Source organism: Montipora capricornis, chromosome 10 (genome assembly GCF_036669925.1).
Source record: "Montipora capricornis isolate CH-2021 chromosome 10, ASM3666992v2, whole genome shotgun sequence".
In the NCBI taxonomy this organism is placed as follows: Eukaryota; Metazoa; Cnidaria; class Anthozoa; order Scleractinia; family Acroporidae; genus Montipora; species Montipora capricornis.
Genome location: NC_090892.1, coordinates 10,137,003 through 10,155,757, shown reverse-complemented (window position 1 = coordinate 10,155,757; position 18,755 = coordinate 10,137,003). Strand labels below are relative to the sequence as shown.

Below are 18,755 nucleotides of genomic sequence, written 5' to 3'. Positions count from 1 at the left end.
AGATAAGCGTCGGCCTGATGGTCCTCCTGGCTTGTAAGCAGTGACTTTTTTTAAATAGTCCGGTAAACATACAAACATGCTAAAGGAATGCCGCTCAAACTAAGCTGGACTGTTTGATCTACTCTTGAAAAGTTTGCCGTGGAAGACTTTCCCGCTCTTTCATACTCAATGGGACGGTGCATTCCATTTAGGCATGCTGTGACGTCAGAAGTTACCACTAAAAAAATTACAAGATGAATTCTTCGTGATATTCGGAATAATAACAGTCGAGGCACAAGACGAGACCTCAATTATTTGGATATCAAGATAAAATAATTGATTTACTTGATTAACACACGGGCGTAGCTGGAGTCACACTCTCTCACACCGGTTTGTCATGAAAAACATATTGCCGTGAGTGGGAATCGAACCCGCGTCCCCCTGGTCACTAGTCGGGTGTGCTAACCACTGCACCATCACAACAACCCTGCTGGAAACAGAGCAATTGGTGAGGTGATTGGTTAGCCACGGGGTTCCCCGGCGTTTAACATTCAGGAACAGGACGTACATCGGATCATCCGAGGATGATTCACAGGCTACCAGCTAATAATAAACACTTAATGACTGGTCCCGAGGGAAACAGTTCATTTTGTTTCCCGAGAATCTCAATGTTTCCCCGAGGCGCAGCCGAGGGGAACATTGAGATTCAAGGGAAACAAAATGAACTGTTTCCCGAGGGACCAGTCATTAAGTGATTTGTTATATAGCAAAACAAATGGGTCAAACATTTTGAAAGAAGCGCCCAGATTCCAGCGACAACATCAGGCCACCTTCAACTGCACGCTCTGATCACGTGCAACAGCGGTCAACATTTGGCGGGTAACAGTGAACTGCTCCCCGTTTGACGTAATAGTTTTCGCAATGTTGCCCGCTCATGGCATTTGGCGGTAAACAGTTTCATTGTTAAATGCCATGTGACCATGAACTAGCCAATGAATGGGCGCGCTGTAGCGGGAAAAACTCCAGCTATATAACAACAAATTATATTTTTGAATTAACAAGGCTGGAAATCCAACGATGTAGTCCCAAGCTAGTAGGATCCACAGGATACACAACGCTTTGCCAGAAATATTAAGTGATTTGAGTGTACAAATAGCGAGTGGTTAGCACACCCGACTAGTAACCAGGGGGACGCGGGTTCCACTCCCAATAGTAGTTCGCTGTCGCTATTTGTACACTCAAATCACTTAATATTTCTAGCAAAGCGTTGTGTATCCTTCGGATCCTACTAGCTTGGGACTACATCGTTGGATTTCAAGCCTTGTTAATTCAAAAATATAATTTGTTATTAGCTGGTAGCCTGTGAATCATCCTCGGATGATCCGATGCGGCCTACAGCCCCTCCCTGGAGAGCGCTAAAATCAAGCTCTATAACTGCCGTAAAAAGGGCGAGTGCCCCTTAAACGGCCAATGTCTGACTTCTGGTGTAGTTTATCAGGCAAAGATTAGAAGAAAGGACAATGGCAAATTTGAAACATACGTAGGCCTGACGGCAGATGACTTTAAGACACGTTATAGAAATCATAAAACATCTTTCGAAAATAAGACCTATAGAAATTCAACTGAACTCAGCAAACACGTATGGTCGCTAAAAGATAACAACATAGAGCATGAAATTACATGGCAAATTGTTTGCCGCACCAAACCGTACAGCAGTTCAACTAAACGTTGTAATTTATGCTTGAGCGAGAAATTTGTCATTATCTGTGAACCGGAGCGATGTTCGTTGAACAAAAGAAACGAGTTAGTATCGTCATGCAGGCACCGAGCGAAGGCGTTACAACACAACAATTAGCTTAGCACCTAAGCACGAACATGTATGTAAATTTACGTAGTATTTGGGATAAAAAATAAGTGCGCAGCAGTGTGAATAAAACTCCTGAAGAGTGAGGCTTCAAGCCTTACGAAACAGGCCTGTAGGGTAATTACCGTGTAGCTATGTTTTAATTCTCACAGCCTTCTATAGTTACGCTCTACCTAATGTATGAAGCACTCTAACTGGCTCGATCGCCACCTCTTTTTGATTATATATATAACTAACTGCAGACAATACTGTTTCGGCCTTCTGAGCCTCATCAGTGCAGTGCTGATGTCTAGGATGGAGGTTAAGCTATAAAGCCACCCCAGATGTCCCACACACACACATATATATATTTTTCATTCGCTATAATTAATCAGTTGATTAACGGGATGGGTTTCATTTCTTCATTCTACGGTCTATATAAATAAGCCTGCATCATTAACTTGATCCCTCTGATTAGTTGATGCCTAAGTTGGTGTTTGCCTGTGAATCGTTAGTCGATCCTTAGGTTTAAGGCTATGAAGGGGTTTAGGCTTTCCCATCCCACCCGTGAAAGAATCCCGGGATACTCACGATAGGCCAATTCACTGTCTCGATAGCTGCGTTGCCAGCGTGGTTGTCCTGATGGTGTAGTGGTCATCACACCCTACCGGTGTTCAGGGGGACGTGGGTTCAAATCCCGCTCAGGGCAATTCTTCATGTTTTTCATTCGCTATAATTAATCAGTTGATTAACGGGATGGGTTTCATGTCTTCATTCTACGGTATATATATATAAAGCCAGGGCGATCTTCGTTTAAAGTAAAATATTCACTGAATTTTCGACAACGGATCACTGATTCTTCCTCTCTAAAAATAATACTGCTTAGACATGACGGCTTCAAAATATTGATCTCAACCTCAGAATCTTTCATGAAACATCACTATTGAAATCAAGTGACAATTAATGATCCAAGCTGCCATTGTAGAATATTCGTAGGCAAAACGTGCACAAATCTGGTACAGTTACCAAGTTTCCAACATCGAATCGATAAATATAAAACTATGAAACCATGAAAGCGTCTTTCCGTCTGCAGTATGTACACATTAAATTTCTAACATGCTTTAAACCCGACCGTTATCCATCGTATTTTCTTTTTCAAATTAAGGCCCGGGCGAAGAGCTTCAACATCTGCTTCAACATCCTTTCGATTTTGTTGAACAGCAATGTCGAAACCGTTGAATGAGTGTAAATGCGTTTAAAATTTGCTTCAACAATTTGCGACTGTTGAATAAAGTTGAAGCTGTCTGCCACCCTCTTTCAACTTTGTTCTGTATATCGCTTTCTCAACGTATCCATGTCTGTATCCATAGTAACAAACGCGGGTTGAATACCAGGCCTCTGGTGAAGCTTCGTAGAATCAAATGTTGATGATGCGTTGAAAATGTTTGCCACCCCAGCGATCGACTTCATTTAACAGCCTTCAGCAAAATCGAACGGTAGGCGAAGCAAAAGTTGAAGCCATTGCCTTGCCTTTAAGGGGGGTGGCACTTAACTACAGAAAGACAATGGTTGCTAAGGAAGCTTTTTAGTCAAAGAGCGCTACAAAATGCTTGCATGGATGGTTCTCTGAGGTAACGTTTTCAATGGAAATGTGTCATCACTTCAACTAGAAGGCGTATGCGCAACTAGTCCCAGTCGTTTGCCGCGCGTTTCAGTGAAAAACAGGTAAAAGCTCTCAGGAAACGAAAGTTCATCGGCTGTGAACCGTCCAATCATTTTTCGTAAAATGTAGCATGGAACTTCTATTTGGACAAAAAATGGAACTGATAATTTTAAAATGTATCAAAGGAGGGCCTTATTTTTTCAAATCCATGCTACAGATTTTGTGTTCTCATACTGTTGCGTTCAAAATTTTCTGAAAAACATAGTTAACTCGCCGAGTTTTCTGGACATTTTCTGGTTTGGTCACGTGATTTACGAAATATGGTTGTGAGTCGAACCAGACAAAGGAATGTTAAATAGAACACACTTGGCAAAAAAGGATAACTGTAAAGTAAAAGAATCCGAGAAATGACTATTTGAATAGGTCCAAATCGAATAGCAACGGTTTGAGCCACCCGGCCCCTTAAGTGAAACGAAATGATTAAAGAGGAGGGGATTAAAAACGAGACAATTACTCAGTTTTGCTTCTACGAAATGAATGTCAAAACGTCAAATGTGTTCATTTTCTTAACGTATCTGAAATTTAAGATATTTTATTTTGTTCGTGTGACTGATTCAGTTGTGCAAATGGAAGCTAATTTTAACAACACTCTAAAAGACATTTGAAAAAAAAGGGTTAAAGTATTAATTCCGGTTTAACAAAAATTTACACCTGTTTGATCCTTTTGCTATAAATAAATATTTATGTATTCATTTATTTAGTTTAACTTTGTTAAAGAACCCCGATACAATACGATCTCGTTCCCTGGATTTTTTTCCACCCGTCCTCCCCTCAGCGAAACGCTAGGTTAATTTTCCACCCTAACACCCCGCCTAGCGCCAAAATATGCCTGGGCATACTACGAGCTACTAGGGGGAGGGGTATGAGGAGTTTGTCAGAAATTTCATTCTCTATTTCGAAACGAGGTTACAGCCGAAACGTTGATGATGTTAATAACTTTCGTAACTTGAACACTGATTGGCCCTTTTTTGGAATTAATAGTATTATTAATCTTAACACATGCATGATGTCCCTGAATCCTGCTTTGGAAGAGGTCAGTTGCAACATATGCAATCTGCTTTCTAAGCTCCACTAAATAAAATCATACCTAACCCCGAAACTTTTTTTGGCTTGAAAAAAGTCGTCCTACGCTGTGGCATAAATCAGCTTTGTTTTTTTAATTTTATTGTTTGTGACCTTCTGAATTGGTAAAAATCTGATAAAAGTTCAGTTCATAACCGAGATAGTCTGTTCTACATTTCACGTCAGAAAACTACATTGCATTGCATTCATTTGGTATCTTCAAAGAAAAGTTTGTGTTGAAAAAAAAAAAAAAAAAAAAGACCCATACCTATATCACCGGCTCGGTCATGTACCAAACCATTTTTCTTTATTTTCCTGCTTTAAAAGATCACTGATGATCGGATTTTTACCAAATCAAAAATTTTGCGCACTCACTTTATAACTTAAGTAATGGACAGACAGTTTAAATTTCAAGAGGTTCTCCAGTCTTTCCCGTCTCGTCAACAGTACAAACATCAGTGCTGAAACATTTGATTTGACCCACTATAATTTCATGTGACTTGATTTTATCCTGCCAATTATCAGAATTATAGTCGAGCCGTAGCCTTTTGCTTGGGACTTTAATAAAGTTATTATCATTATCAATATTTACATGAAACAACAACGTTAACGCAAGCTTATAATTTGAAACAACGTCCTCTGAACCATATACAGTAGAAGACAATTTTGTCTTGGCCTAAAAATCTTTTTAAAGACGTGTTGTTTGCGGATAATCACTGGAGTTTATTGCCTGAATGTCTGCTGAGGTCGTCATAGAAATAACAGACACGCTCGACAATTGAATCTGATTTTGTTGGCAAGAACATTTACAACAACGTAATATTTCAAAAAGAGCTGATCTATATTCAGCGATTCTCAAAGAATAAATTAGTATGTTGACCACCGAGTTTCCGTATTGGAGAAGTTTGAAGATCATGCCCAGCACTGGGGATAATTTCCTACACGAAATACATAGGTTAATGATCAACAAATATATCTGAAATGGAAGCCAGGTAACAAGAAATACTCCCGTTATCAACGCTACAGTTTTTGCCAGCTTAAAATCTCTTGCATCTCGAATTGCACGGGTCTTTCGACGTCGAGACATTTCTGTAATACAGAGCAGAGTGTAGCTAGCACAGGTCAGAATAATGGGTGCAAATAGGAATATAAAGAAAAGGACTAGAAAGGGAATGCGTAGGTCAATCACGTAGTTGAATATAGTTTCGATCCATGCTACGGTAAAGGCTAGGATCCATGGTGTTGCTATAGCAACTACGTAAGCCTTGCCGCTTAGTGCTCGGTGACGAAAAGGCCAACCAATGGCTAACAATCGCTCAAATGCGATCACCGTTAAAGTGAAAATCGAGGTAAATCCAGTGAACATGTCAGTCCAGTCTAGGATGACGATTAAAAAGATGTTCTTGAATTGAAAATTTGTGATCCAAGTTGAAACGATGAAAAGAGGAACTGTTATTAATCCAACCATAAGGTCTGCCACAGCCAAACTTATGAGGGGAACTTGGGGCCGCCTGCGTTTTAGTTTCTTCATAAATATGACGATGGTTAGTGCGTTTCCAGTAATTGCTAGAGCTGCAACCACTCCAAAGGACAAAGTCCAAGCGATTTTCGATAGATCCATGCCCACCATACTTGTCACGGTCTGCATGGAAAATAATTGTAAAATTGTTAATAATTCCTGAGGCCACTAGCCAATAGGAAAGCAGTCTAGTCAGGTAAATTTACACCGCGGCAATAGGTATTCACGACTAACACGGACCCCCCTCTAAGATTGTATCTAGTACCGTCGTGATCAAAAAGGTATTTGGAAGAAGAGTCAAGCATGAAGGCTCTCGAACTGCAAAGTTTTCGTTGCTTCGACAACAAGAAGTTATTGATAGCTCACAGTGGGGCCGATTTCAAGGTTATAGAAGTTTAATAAATGAAAGCGTTCTATGACCACAAAAACTGGTGTAGATTTATATCCAGTTTCTGATTTACAAATCTGATGATGTATATTATAAAAGACACTTAACATTGCTTTTTCAAGATGTAATTATACTGTGAACTGTTTCTCTTTGTCCCAAAATCCGCGCACGGAGCGACCAAGGACACCGCAAGACCGATACTTGAACGGCACGCGGTGGAGCCCCAATAATAATAATAATAATAATAATAATTTAATAATTTATTTACTTATATAGCGCCCTTTAAACATTTATAGAATGATCAAAGGCGCTTTACAATTTAAGAAAACTAATATTTACAATAGATAATTACAATAAAGATGCTATTTACAATAGATAATCACAATAACAGTACTAAAATAAAATAATAATAATAATAAATAATGAATAAATGAATGAATGAATAAAAAGTACATAAATAAAATACAAAATACCGATAAGATCGTCATGCAAACCTAAAACGCTAGCTTAAAAAGATAAGTCTTAAGAGATTTCGTAAATAGCGCTAGCGAATCAATCGTGCGGATGTGCGCAGGCAAGCTGTTCCACAGCGCAGGCGCAGAGGCATGAAACGAGCGGGCAGCTAAAGTTGTGCGCATAACCCCTTTTGGACGTTCTAAAAATATTGTATCATTATTGCGTAGTGAATATTTAGACGATGATCTAATACAGATCAGGTTACTTAAATAACCAGGAGCCATGCCACGAATCGCCTTAAAAGCAATCAAGATCTTGAATTGAATACGATAATTTACTGGCAGCCAATGAAGGTTGTAAAGTACAGTTGGAGAGCGCCAGAACGAACGAAGAGAGACCGAAATGGTTTTATACAGTATTTTGAAAGCCTGGCGCTCACGTGCGGTCGACCGAGTCTTATTGGTCTGCCTATGAAGCGATGACGCGCAACAGCCAACATCTTTCATCACAAAAATAATCAACGTGGATCAACATTGACTTAAAGGATTTAAATAAAGAAAGGAAAATAGAGAAATGTGGAACAGCAAACAGGAAACGAGGACTATCCAAAATAAGGAATATCACAATTTTGGACAAGTTTGGATTAAGAAAGACAGTGCACTCTCCGAGTTATTACTTTCACATCTCTCTAGAGTTTTACGTGCGCGTGGTCAACCTCATATTTTCCCCAAGATTAAAACTGAACGCTACAAGAAGATTTTTCTTAATCACTGTTTATTTGATGTTGTGTGATTACTATTATAATCCGTTTTAGCTCTTTTTGAAATAGGTTTAAATTGATATTGTTACTGTAACAGTTTTCATTCATTTAGTTAAATTTGTTACTTGTAAGCCATGATGTACGTTCTTGCAAATGGTCGTCGATAGAGGGCTTTATTATTGTTATTATTATTATTATTATTATTATTATTATTATTATTATTATTATTATTATGATGATTATTATTATTAGCAGCAGCAGCAGCAGCGGTAGTAGTAGTATGATTATCTAAATAGGGAAGAATCTCTAAAATAGGGAATCCTTAAAACTGGGGATCTCTAAAACGGGAAATCCATAAGACACAACAATATTGAAAGATCTACATAACTGGAAGACCCCCACGACCATCTTTGTGATACTAAAATTATAACAAAAATGCATGAAAAGCCCTTGCGCGCCATTTCAACCCTGTGAGCCACTCCACTCGTAACATGACAGTATGCTGTCTTTTCCTTACACCAAGGAAACACGGAAGCCGCGAAAATCTGGAACAAAGTTCATTTTTCAACTCGGCACACTCAATCCCTGTAGAATCAATTCGCACTGTTTATTATCGTTATTTAGTCACAGTGCCTCCACCAATGTTTGAGTTCCCGCACTTCAAATATGTACCTCAGAGAACTCAAAATTCATCAAGTCGCTCCAACTAATTGTATTAATGAACAAGAATTCGCGCTTGCTACAGCTTTGGGTCTGAGGTCAGAAAGCTCAATTGGTAATGGGCGAAGCCGCTATAAACCATCAGGGGCACCCAACGACCAATTTGTTGTAAAATGTATTATTATACCCCAGTTAATGAAAATAAATGTTATTAAGAGTGGCTGTCTGTAAGGATCGAGAATCGGCGGTCAGCGACCCATTTGGCGAATCCCTGATATTTTGCCCAAAGTTAGCCTTGGGTAGACTATTTTCAAAAATCATATTCAAAAGTTCCAACGATTTTGTTTACTTGGGAAATTTGGCAAAAATTAAAAGTGCGGTCAAAATGCGGTCAAAGTGCGGTTTTTTGGTTGATCAAAAGGTGGGATGATGAACCTCCGTCGAAGTCTTAGAATAAAATCAGTTGACCTCAAAATAACAAGAATTTCAAAGCAATCAATCTTCTACACTCCCAATTTTTTAATCTTTTCAAATATGATAGTACAATGGTTTTTCAGGCCATTTAGAAAACAACTTCGGAGACCGCTTTCGATGGTGGCAAAATGTAGCTAATATTCATCAGGATAAAAATGTTCCTGGTATGTCAGTTTTTAACAATTAAGCATTGCAGAGCTAAAATATAGGTCTTAAAGATTTACCAAGTAAAGTTTCAAGGTCGAACTCGGAACGCTTCCCTTCGAAGGAATCGAAACTCTGAGCAATGTTAACGTGCAAAAATGGCGCTGGATTTATAACAAACATCTAACATTATAGTTACAATCACTTGCGTTAAAATATCAAACTAAATTTTCCTTTGACAATTTTAAGTTTGCCGCTTATAGAAATACCCAAGAGCTCATAGGAGACACATCCAGTGCTTTGAACAGATCAGTTTGATGTAGATAGTCCACTTTGGTTATCGCAAGGTAATGTAAACAAACCTGATAAATCAGTTAAACCAGCCGCCTTTGTGTCAAACTATCCATGCATCCAGGACGTTTTCCTAGATATTTATCGTTCGCCAAGGTTTCTTGAATGAAATAGTAATTGTATGACTTTAAAAAAAACGAAGGTAGTTTGCTGGAAAGATCGTTGAAATTTTGGAAATAATTAGTTATTACCGCGACAATAATAATAACCGGCAAAGTGCCACATTATAGCTTTTGGCGGTATTTAATCATACAACGTTGCTGAAAGCCATTTTCCACTACAGGGAGAGTTTGAATCGACGTTAGTTTTCACAATTTCAAACAGTTTTTGTTTTTAGTATCTGAAACACGTAAGGCTACATGTGTTAAGAAATCGAAACAAACGGCATTCTGTCATAAACCGTATGTTGATATTCGAGTTCAGTAAATGTAACGCAATCTCAGTTACCCTCTTCCTTCCACCCAGCGTGGTCTTGAAACTTAAACGAGTTAATTTTGCTCAAATTAGTATTTTTCTAAAACGAAGTATTATTTTCACGAACCCGGTAGGAATAATAATATTAAAAAACGACAACAACAACAATAACTTCCCACCCGCGGGATAAACGTTTTGACATGTTGTCACGATGGGGGTGGGGAAGGAGTACGTTAAGAAATAAAAATTTTTCGCAGGGTATTTTTCAAAGTAAGATCTTTGTTTTAGGTCTTGCTAAACACAGTTATAAAATGAATTTCATTACTTCATCCCGGTAGGGGAGCTTTCTTTGATATTGTTTTTTTTGGTTTTGTTTGGTTTTGTCATTGACTCTCAGACTTGGGGAGGAGGGGGTAGTCCCACTTCCTGTGGAGGCGGCTCTGATCGCAATATTCTCATTACGTAAGTGGCTTTAGTTCAACCCCAAAACAGTTCCCTTCATTTTCATAGTTAAAAAAAAACCTAAAAGGTACTGCTACAGCTGCGGGCGAACCCTAGGCGATACCACTCCACAGATTTCATCCTCTAAAAGGCACCAACCTAAGAGGGAGAACCTGGGAAGGAGGTACCAGGAGAACCTTGGCAATTTTTTGAGGGAGTACCCCTTCCCCCCGTTTTCAACCCGTTTTATAAAACTGGTTGTGGCTAAAACACTTCCAGGAAGCTGTTAATAAAAGAGTTACTTTCGGCATGTGCACTTTTTGGCTATTTCCTCTAAGAGTGCCAAGTATGGAGCCTTCTTGCGCACAGGCGGGACAGGTGCATCAAGGCCGAGATCCTCGCACAAGCGCTGAAGCATCGGTAGCTTGAGGACTTTCAAGTTACCACTGAGCGCCATCTCACATAGTTTGTACTGATCGTATACCAGAGGATGGTTGAGCTGAATAGTTTCAACGACCTCCTTCGCTGCACTAAAGTTAGCTTCCTCTTGAGATGCCCGGATATCGGCTTCATCTGCTGGGTCCTTTTGCCGTAGTGTAGCGCTTTGCCTTGAGAAGGAGGACGCAATCTGCAAACTGGTTAGGAATTCTGAGGACTGGAAAAGTCGTACACCATCTGCTCCACGGGCGCGTCTCATTTCCCCCGCCACAACCTCGGCGTCAAGCTTACGGCCCGTTGTTTGACCGATAGAGAATTTCGCCAGTAAGTAAGACTTTCGCTTTTCGCTGAATCTATACGCCTTCTTTGCTGCTCTGAGGGCCCATCCCTCATTTGGTACAAAGTGACCCTCCTGGTGAGCAACTGGGGCTTTAAGAGAGGGCAATATGCCAACACCTTCTTCCAAATGGGTCTTGTACCCCATTTTCGCTAAATCCATTAGAGAATATTTCTCCGGGGATCGGGAACATTTTTCTACAGACAGATGTTTCTCTAAAGCAGACACTCTTTGGAACACACGAACGCAGCCGTCTTGAGGACAGGAATAAACCCCTGTGGATAGGTCACTGTCTTCCGAAATGACACCAGATGGCTCGGCCACAGTTGCTGATGTTGAAGCTGTCTGTCCAACCTGTTTTTCAGATTTACATCGGAAGGAAGTAAAATCTCCTTCGGAGAATGATTTCTGAAGTACTTGGTATCGAGGACCTTGGGTAAATAAATTAATACCAATAAAGAGTTGTTTTCTGATTTCTTTTTCAAATCATTTATAAGTTTTTAAAGCAAACATGACAGAAATAAACGTATGTTCCCAATACATGGGTATTCATAGCTCGGTTAGTAGAGCGCTGCCGCGCTAACGTACGTAGAAGTTTAAGCCACCCAAAAAAATTGAACAAAATGGTAATTCTTTAAATTGCTCCTACAACTGCGACAATCATTTCTTCATTTATCAGAACCAAGAATATTGCGTGGGACTCCAAAGGTATCTGATACATGTACTTGCAGATAATTATTGTATGGTAAGGTTCTCCAATAAAGTAAGGGTCTTACACTTTTGCATTTTAATACAGAACTTAAATTTAGCGGCAACTCATCCATTAATTCTCAGTAGCTCACTTTTAGTTTTAATTCCCATACTTACGTGATGAAGATCCTGGATTGATGATTTTTCCGGGACCAAAACAATACGCACGCCAACAGGTAACAGACTCTGTAGATCTAAACTCAAAATTGTTCAGTTTTGTAATGCCAGTAATAGTTTGCCCACTGTCAGGTGTTTCGATGATCGTATCAAGGGAAAGAACTCTTACACCTTTCAATCCACCATGCGATAATAATGCGTCTTTAAGCTCATCGGCAGTGCAAACATCATTGCCTTCATCAATAAACGCCCTGATATGTCTTTTACAGCTTGCAGCCAGCCGGTCTGCTGCCCCTTTTCCGCCTTGGGGATCGCTAAAATCTACGCGGACTTCTTTTACTCCAGTGCTTGCTGCCATCTCTCTGCAAGCTAGTATCGTGCGAGTGGAGTGGTAACAGCCTGCGTTGTCTTGTCTGAAGTAGGCTTTGTTTATCTCAGGGTGCTCGTGCTTGAGTGTTTCCAAGACATGATGCATTATGGATGCCACAGCTGAACTCCCCTGGCTGCAGGACTGAACTGCGTGGATAAAGGCTTGCCACTGTAGTTCCTCCTCCTTCCGTCTGTACACTACCGATATGTGCCATGATAACCCACGCTTGCCAAACCAGTCCGTTTGGGACTCACGGTATCTATGAGGAAGAAACTTCATCGCCCAGTCGTTGACGATAAAAACTGTCTCCTGATCAAGAGCGTCGATAGCGTCCAAACGAGCCTGGTCCTGGTGAGCCGACCTCAGCAGATGACATTTCCATGACTGGATGGCAAGCACAGAAGCGTTGACTAAGAACAGGGCCTCTTCTTTGTCATCTTTCGTGGCAAACGATGCTCTTTCTACTGCAGAGGAAATGTTCTGAAGAGTTGAGTGCAGGATCTCACATTGCTCACAGCATTCTTCGTGTTTGTGGCTACACTGCTGCTGCAGATCAGGACTGGTGGAGTCACTTAAGGCAAACACACTGCAATGACTCGCAATCTCAGATGAAGAACACACGTGGACCTGTAAGATGTTTAAAACACACAGCATTTATTGTGACAAATAGTGACAATTAAAATCATTCTTTAAATTTTATACTTAAAGTCTTTGTAAAGAATGATAAAAATTCTTTCCAATTGCTGTATTTATTCGATCAACCGCCCTGGGCGCTTATTAAATTTTTGGACCTTGAGAGTGGGCGCTTATTCGAGGCTGGGCGCTTATTAAATTTTCACCATTTTCAGCAAAAGTAGTATGTTTATTTTGTAACAAAACAATAAATGGTAGTACCAAACGCGAAGATGTAACAAAAGGTTTCTGTAAAATACTCTGAAGAAAACTCCGCCTTCGGGGAAGTCTCTTGAGTACTTATTCAATATTGTTCGGGGGGTTAGAGGGAGAAGGGGGTGGGGTGGTGGTGGGCGCTTATTTTAGTTTGCGTGGGAGGAAAAGGGGGTAGGCACTTTTTCGAGGCTGGGCACCTAATCGAGGTGGGCGCTTTTTCGAAAAAATACGGTATTATTATTTTTAATTAAACCTTACCTTAAAATCACTTTTAAGGTATAATTTTGAACCCTTGAGCAATTCCACGTACTGCAACTCCCACTCTTTCCCGAGACCGAGCTCTCCAAGTCGGCGGACTAAATTCTCTAAGTCTTCAAAGGCACGCGCACCGTCTGCGGCCACGTAGTCAAGTCCTTGGAGAGATTTTCGGACCGAGGCCTTGCATTCCTCCAATACACGAAGCATAGTGCGCTCACTGAATGGTTTAAAGCCAGTTTCGTGGCAGTACTGAGCGTACTGACGTGCTATTCTTTGGGGTATCATCGTCCTTATGACGTTTGGTATCTCAACCAGGTGGCCAGAAGAGAGTTTCAACGTTTTCTGCCTAAATGGTAGATCCTGCACCAAATGCGGACTTGTTATATACGATAAAAAATGGTCAAGTTGCTTCAGATCAACCTTTATCCTCGGCGAAGGGTGGTGCGTTGTGGGAGCCCCGCTACCATACTGTAAGCGATGCAGGTTGGCCAAGCTATAGCGATATCTAGTTAAGCCTGGTATAAATCTTGAAATATCATTGAAGTCTGCAACGCCTGACATGATAGACAAGATCTGCCTTCTTGTCTCCCACCCTTGAGCTTTACCGTATGCCTCTGCTAAGGCCTGAAGATAATTCTTGGACGTTTGTGATAATTCATCGAGTTTAAGAGCTTTGTTCATGGCAGGGGACGAGACGACCGCTTGCCAAAGAGAACCTGCATAATTAGGTGTAAGATCTTGTAGGACTGAAGAAAAGATCTCCACTGTCCTTTTGGTGTATCTCTTCTTAGTGCTCTCTCCAGCTTTATCCCATTCCATCCAGGGCTGAGTTATTGGCGGGATGTTCTTCGAAACCAGATATTCGTTCAACTTTTTACGAGGTTCTTGCATAGTGGTTGGGGCCTCGTCACTCGTCGAAGAAACAAGACTTCCGGTATCCGGACTGAGGAACGTCTCATCATCCCGCCCTCTTGACGATATCTCCAGCCTCTTCAGTTCAGTTGCAAGGTCATCAGAAGATAACTCACTACTAGTTGTTTCTGCACTTGAACGGCCTTTTTCCCCCTCTACCTGAAACAGTTCAGACAAATATATTGTGTAATTACTATAAAGCATGATAAAATGTTTATTTTGTTTTATTTTATTCATAAGCCAACACCCACACAAACCCGTTAAGAAAGAAAGAAAGAAATGAAAAGAAATCCTCTAAAGTAAAAAAGGATTAAAAAGGAAATGAAAGAATGAATGATGAATTTCTTTTTGGAAGGAAAACATTTCATACCATCGTTAAAGGAGCCACTTAAGCGAACCATTTACACTAGTGTTTCTTATTACTACTTACCAACAAATGGGGCTCGGGTAACTCTTGCAGGTGCGAGACCCCGGGGACGGGCTCCACCCCACCTGAAGCAAACACTAGAGTTTGGTTGGGCATGGCCTGTTTGCTGATATACTCGTTGCATTGTTTACAAATTGCTTTAAATGGAGAAACAAAAGCAACACAAAATGAACAGACGAACAGAAATTAATGTCAATATACTGTATAAACAATACATTTAAAACATACATAGAAAGAAGAGAACTTCCTGCCCGCAAGACCAATAGTTTTGAATGAGGATTGCAAGGTGTGCTTGGATTACCCGCACCCCCAAGGCAAAAGTGACCCCTGCGTAATACAAACAAGCGACACGTGATAATTAATACATCTTAAAAGCGCCTTTCCCTCTCCTTGCACGCTCTCTCCTCTCTTGTCACTGTCTCGTGGAAATTTCTTACTGTTTCTTTAATAGAGTGCTAGCAAACTCCTCGCCTTGTGTGCCACCTTATATGTGATTCTTAACCGTGAAAAATTACCATTATCTAACCAATCTTCGCACAAAAGTTTGCAACTTACGTGATCCAACTGGAATACATGTGTTCGTGGTTTTGAAAATAAACGCCGACTTCAAGCTATCCACTCGGTGGCTCCCTTTAGCAGTTGTAGTTTTATGTACTGCTAATTCTTTGGGCACTGTACACATGGTCTTCCCTGTCCTCCAGCGGATGCCGAAATCAGCCCTGTGCCTTGGACAAATGCTCAAGGCATAGTGATGTTCTTCCACAGAGAAAACCCCTAGAAGGAGAATTTGTTGAGAATAACCACCCTCAAGTGCACGATGATAAAAAGTAAATCGTATAATAATAATATAGCTGATAAAAAGACCAAAATATTATATTTTAGGGTGGTATTTACCTGCTCTGGCTAACAGCAACTTTATTTCAGATCCTAAACCCTCATCTGCGCTGAGGTTTAAGATCTTTAAGTGGCCACTTACATCTTTTGTACAGTCTTTGAGCGCAATACATTCCAGCTGACCAGGATAATCTGTGGACTGACCGCAAGGTGTGCCCTGGGAAGGGGTGACCTTACCTAGAAGCGCTTTGTAGCTACAGTGAGCCATTCAAGAAAAGATGAGACCGAGTTAAACAAGGATATATGACCAACGCTGTATTTTCAACCTGTTGCGAAGTGTTGTTGCACAATAGTGACGGGTGTGCTCGTGCGCACGGTTGCGTGACTCTCTGGTAAATTTCCTGTGCGCCAAGCATGCACGCATTTCGAAGCGCCACAAATGGATCTGAATATGAACTTTAAAGCCTCTGATGTGTTTTTACAGAAAGTTTGCAATGGTGGACACAAAATGGAGAAAAGGATAAGGTAAATGTAAATTTCGTTTTCGGTTTCAGTCGTTTCATGGTGTCAGTGCCAATTTTACAATAGCGCCGAATTAGTGCAGTCTTCGTTTGTTTGTTTGGGTTCGGATTACTTTGTTTAACTCCTTTTCACTTCTGTGCAATTCAACGAAAAGTCGTGAGTTGATAGTATTAAAAATATTTGGAGTACTGTATTACTCGCATCCTGAGCGCTTGAGACATCGAAACAAGGTTGCATTTACAGGATACGGCGCTTTAGGAAGATCAAGTGACTGAAGTAAAAATTCCAGGCAGTCTTGAGATATGTGGGGTTAGTAATTCTTTTCAACCGATCTTTATTTTGAAACTGTTTAGGTCTGAGAGGCCAAATGTGTTTATTGCGTTTAACCTAATCTAAAACGACTTGTGAATTTCAAACGAAAGAAGATATGGAAAGTGTCCTTCTGATCGAGTGACGGGACGAGAAAAATGTTTTTTAATGTTTGTTGACAAGCGCTGATAATATTACAAAGTTAACTGACTTGTCTCTTAGAAAGCGTACTGAGATAGACCTTGAAACTTTACTTGGTAAATCTTTAAGACCTATATTTTAGCTCTGCAATGCTTAAACTTAAAATTGTCAAAGGTAAATTTAGTTTGATATATTTTAACGCAAGTGATTGTAACTATAATGTTAGATGTTTGTTATAAATCCGGCGCCATTTTGCACGTTGATATTGCTCAGACTTCCGATTCCTTCGAAGGGAAGCGTTTCGAGTTCGACCTTGAAACTTTACTTGGTAAATCTTTAAGACCTATATTTTAGCTCTGCAATGCTTAATTGTTAAAAACTGACATACCAGGAACATTTTTATCCTGATGAATATTAGCTACATTTTGCCGCTATCGGAAGCGGTCTCCGAAGGTGTTTTCTAAATGGCCTAAAAAACCATTGTACTATCATATTTGAAAAGATTAAAACATTGGTAGTGTAGAAGATTGATTGCTTTGAAATTCTTGTTATTTTGAGGTCAACTGAGTTCATTTTAAGACTTCGGCGGAGGTTCATCATCGCACCTTTTGATCAACCAAAAAACCGCACTCTGACCGCATTTTGACTGCACTTTTAATTTTTCTCAATTTTCACGAATAAACAAAATCGTTGGAACTTTTGAATATGATTTTTGAAAATAGTCTACCCAAGGCTAACTTTGGGCAAAATATCAGGGATTCGCCAAATGGGTCGCTGACCGCCGATTCTCGATCCTTACAGACAGCCACTCTTAAGGCATTTTCAAGACACACAAGAAAAATTCCCAGCCAGCTAGACAAAATTGGTTGGTTTCCCAGCCAGCTGATCAAATTTATTTCCCAGCCAGGAATTAAATTACTTCATTAATTAATTAATTAATTAATTAATTAATTAATATATAAATGAAAGCAGGAGCGCATCCTGGAGCGTGCAACTTCCATACATCGTCTGTGAAACGGCGTTTTCACAAGTAGGTTTATTTTTAAACTAGCCCTTCCCGCGAATTAGGTCAAAAAACAAAGTCAGTTACGGTTCGGTGACCCTATGACGTCAGCTTAATTTCTTGTAATTGGTCATCGGGCTCCTGTGGGAGTTTCATTAGCGGGAAATTCAATCTAAAAATAACCTTACTTGTGAAAACGCCGTTGCACAAGTATAGTTAAGTTGCACGCTTTGTTACCCTGGAAAGCGAGCACAGAATTCATAATACCTAGCAAAATTGTACACAAAAGCAATAAAATACTTGCTAGGATAAACCTGTATTGTCTACAATAAGGCAGAACAACTGGAACCTCGAAATAGCTCTTAATTTTACATTTTTATTGATCTCTTCAGTTACACAATTGCTAATGTCCAATTCCTTGCTATTTCCATGGTAGCCTGAAAAATAATTAAAAAGGAAATAAATTAGAGACCAATATTAATTGGGTAGAGCCAGCAGTAATGCTGATTGAGTTTTCAGATCTAGCGATGGACTCACTAATCATTGTTATCACAGGGGACCCACACAAAGGGTGAATTTAGAAGCAATGTATGAGAATAGCAAAAAGTTCCATAATTATCATTGTACTGTTCTGCAATAAATATTTACACAAGATGAGGATAAACTATCTGAAATGATGTGCTGTTGTTATTATGGCTGAAAATGGCAAATCGTAGCAATTTTTACCAGAGAAACACACGTCCTTGAAATCGCTAAATTTCCCACAGGCAGCCACAATAACGACACAGCAGAACATTTCGGATGAAGGTTAGTTTATTCTCATCTTATATGCAAATATTTATCCCAGAATTGTACAATAATATGGAACTTTTTGCTATTCTCATACATTGCTTCTAAATTCAATAATACCAAGGGTCAAACACATTATGTAGGCATCCTGTGATTGTTAGTATTTGTAAAAAATAGACTCGAGCCCCTGTAATTCTTAGATGCAGAAACCTTACGCTTAAGTTGAAACATGTTTATTTATCATGAATGTCTTTGCGGATTGGCAAAAAAAAAACAGCTTGAGCTAATAAGATCCATTTGTCATCATGGTGCAGGGCAGTCAACAAATTTAGTTATATATCTTTCCAGATCAACTGAAAAATTAAAAAAAATTCCCTTGACTCGCCAAATATGACAGTCACATCTTCAGCTGGATGGATAACAAGATCAGTAAAATGTCTGCAGGC

General features: G+C 39.9%; 1 protein-coding gene across 1 annotated transcript; it reads right to left on the bottom strand.

Moving 5' to 3' along the window:
* Positions 1-8,631: 8,631 nt before the first annotated feature.
* LOC138019572 (uncharacterized) lies at positions 8,632-15,464 on the bottom strand. Its single transcript, XM_068866421.1, has 5 exons — positions 15,267-15,464; positions 14,715-14,848; positions 13,373-14,443; positions 11,857-12,853; positions 8,632-11,420 (listed from the first exon to the last, which is right to left on the bottom strand). The coding sequence occupies exons 1-5, from the start codon at positions 15,391-15,393 to the stop codon at positions 10,513-10,515; spliced, it is 3,237 nt and encodes a 1,078-aa protein (XP_068722522.1). The 5' UTR covers positions 15,394-15,464; the 3' UTR covers positions 8,632-10,512.
* Between the last annotated feature and the right edge of the window lie 3,291 nt (positions 15,465-18,755).

Bases quoted from the DNA above. Each gene is read 5' to 3' on its own strand.
- LOC138019572 (XM_068866421.1), bottom strand. From the start codon at position 15,393: ATGTGTACAGTGCCCAAAGAATTAGCAGTACATAAAACTACAACTGCT. The intron at 14,444-14,714 runs GTAAGTAGTAAT...GAACTGTTTCAG, and splicing joins TACCCGAGCCCCATTTGTTG to GTAGAGGGGGAAAAAGGCCG. The intron at 12,854-13,372 runs GTAAGGTTTAAT...AACATCTTACAG, and splicing joins ACCTTAAAAGTGATTTTAAG to GTCCACGTGTGTTCTTCATC.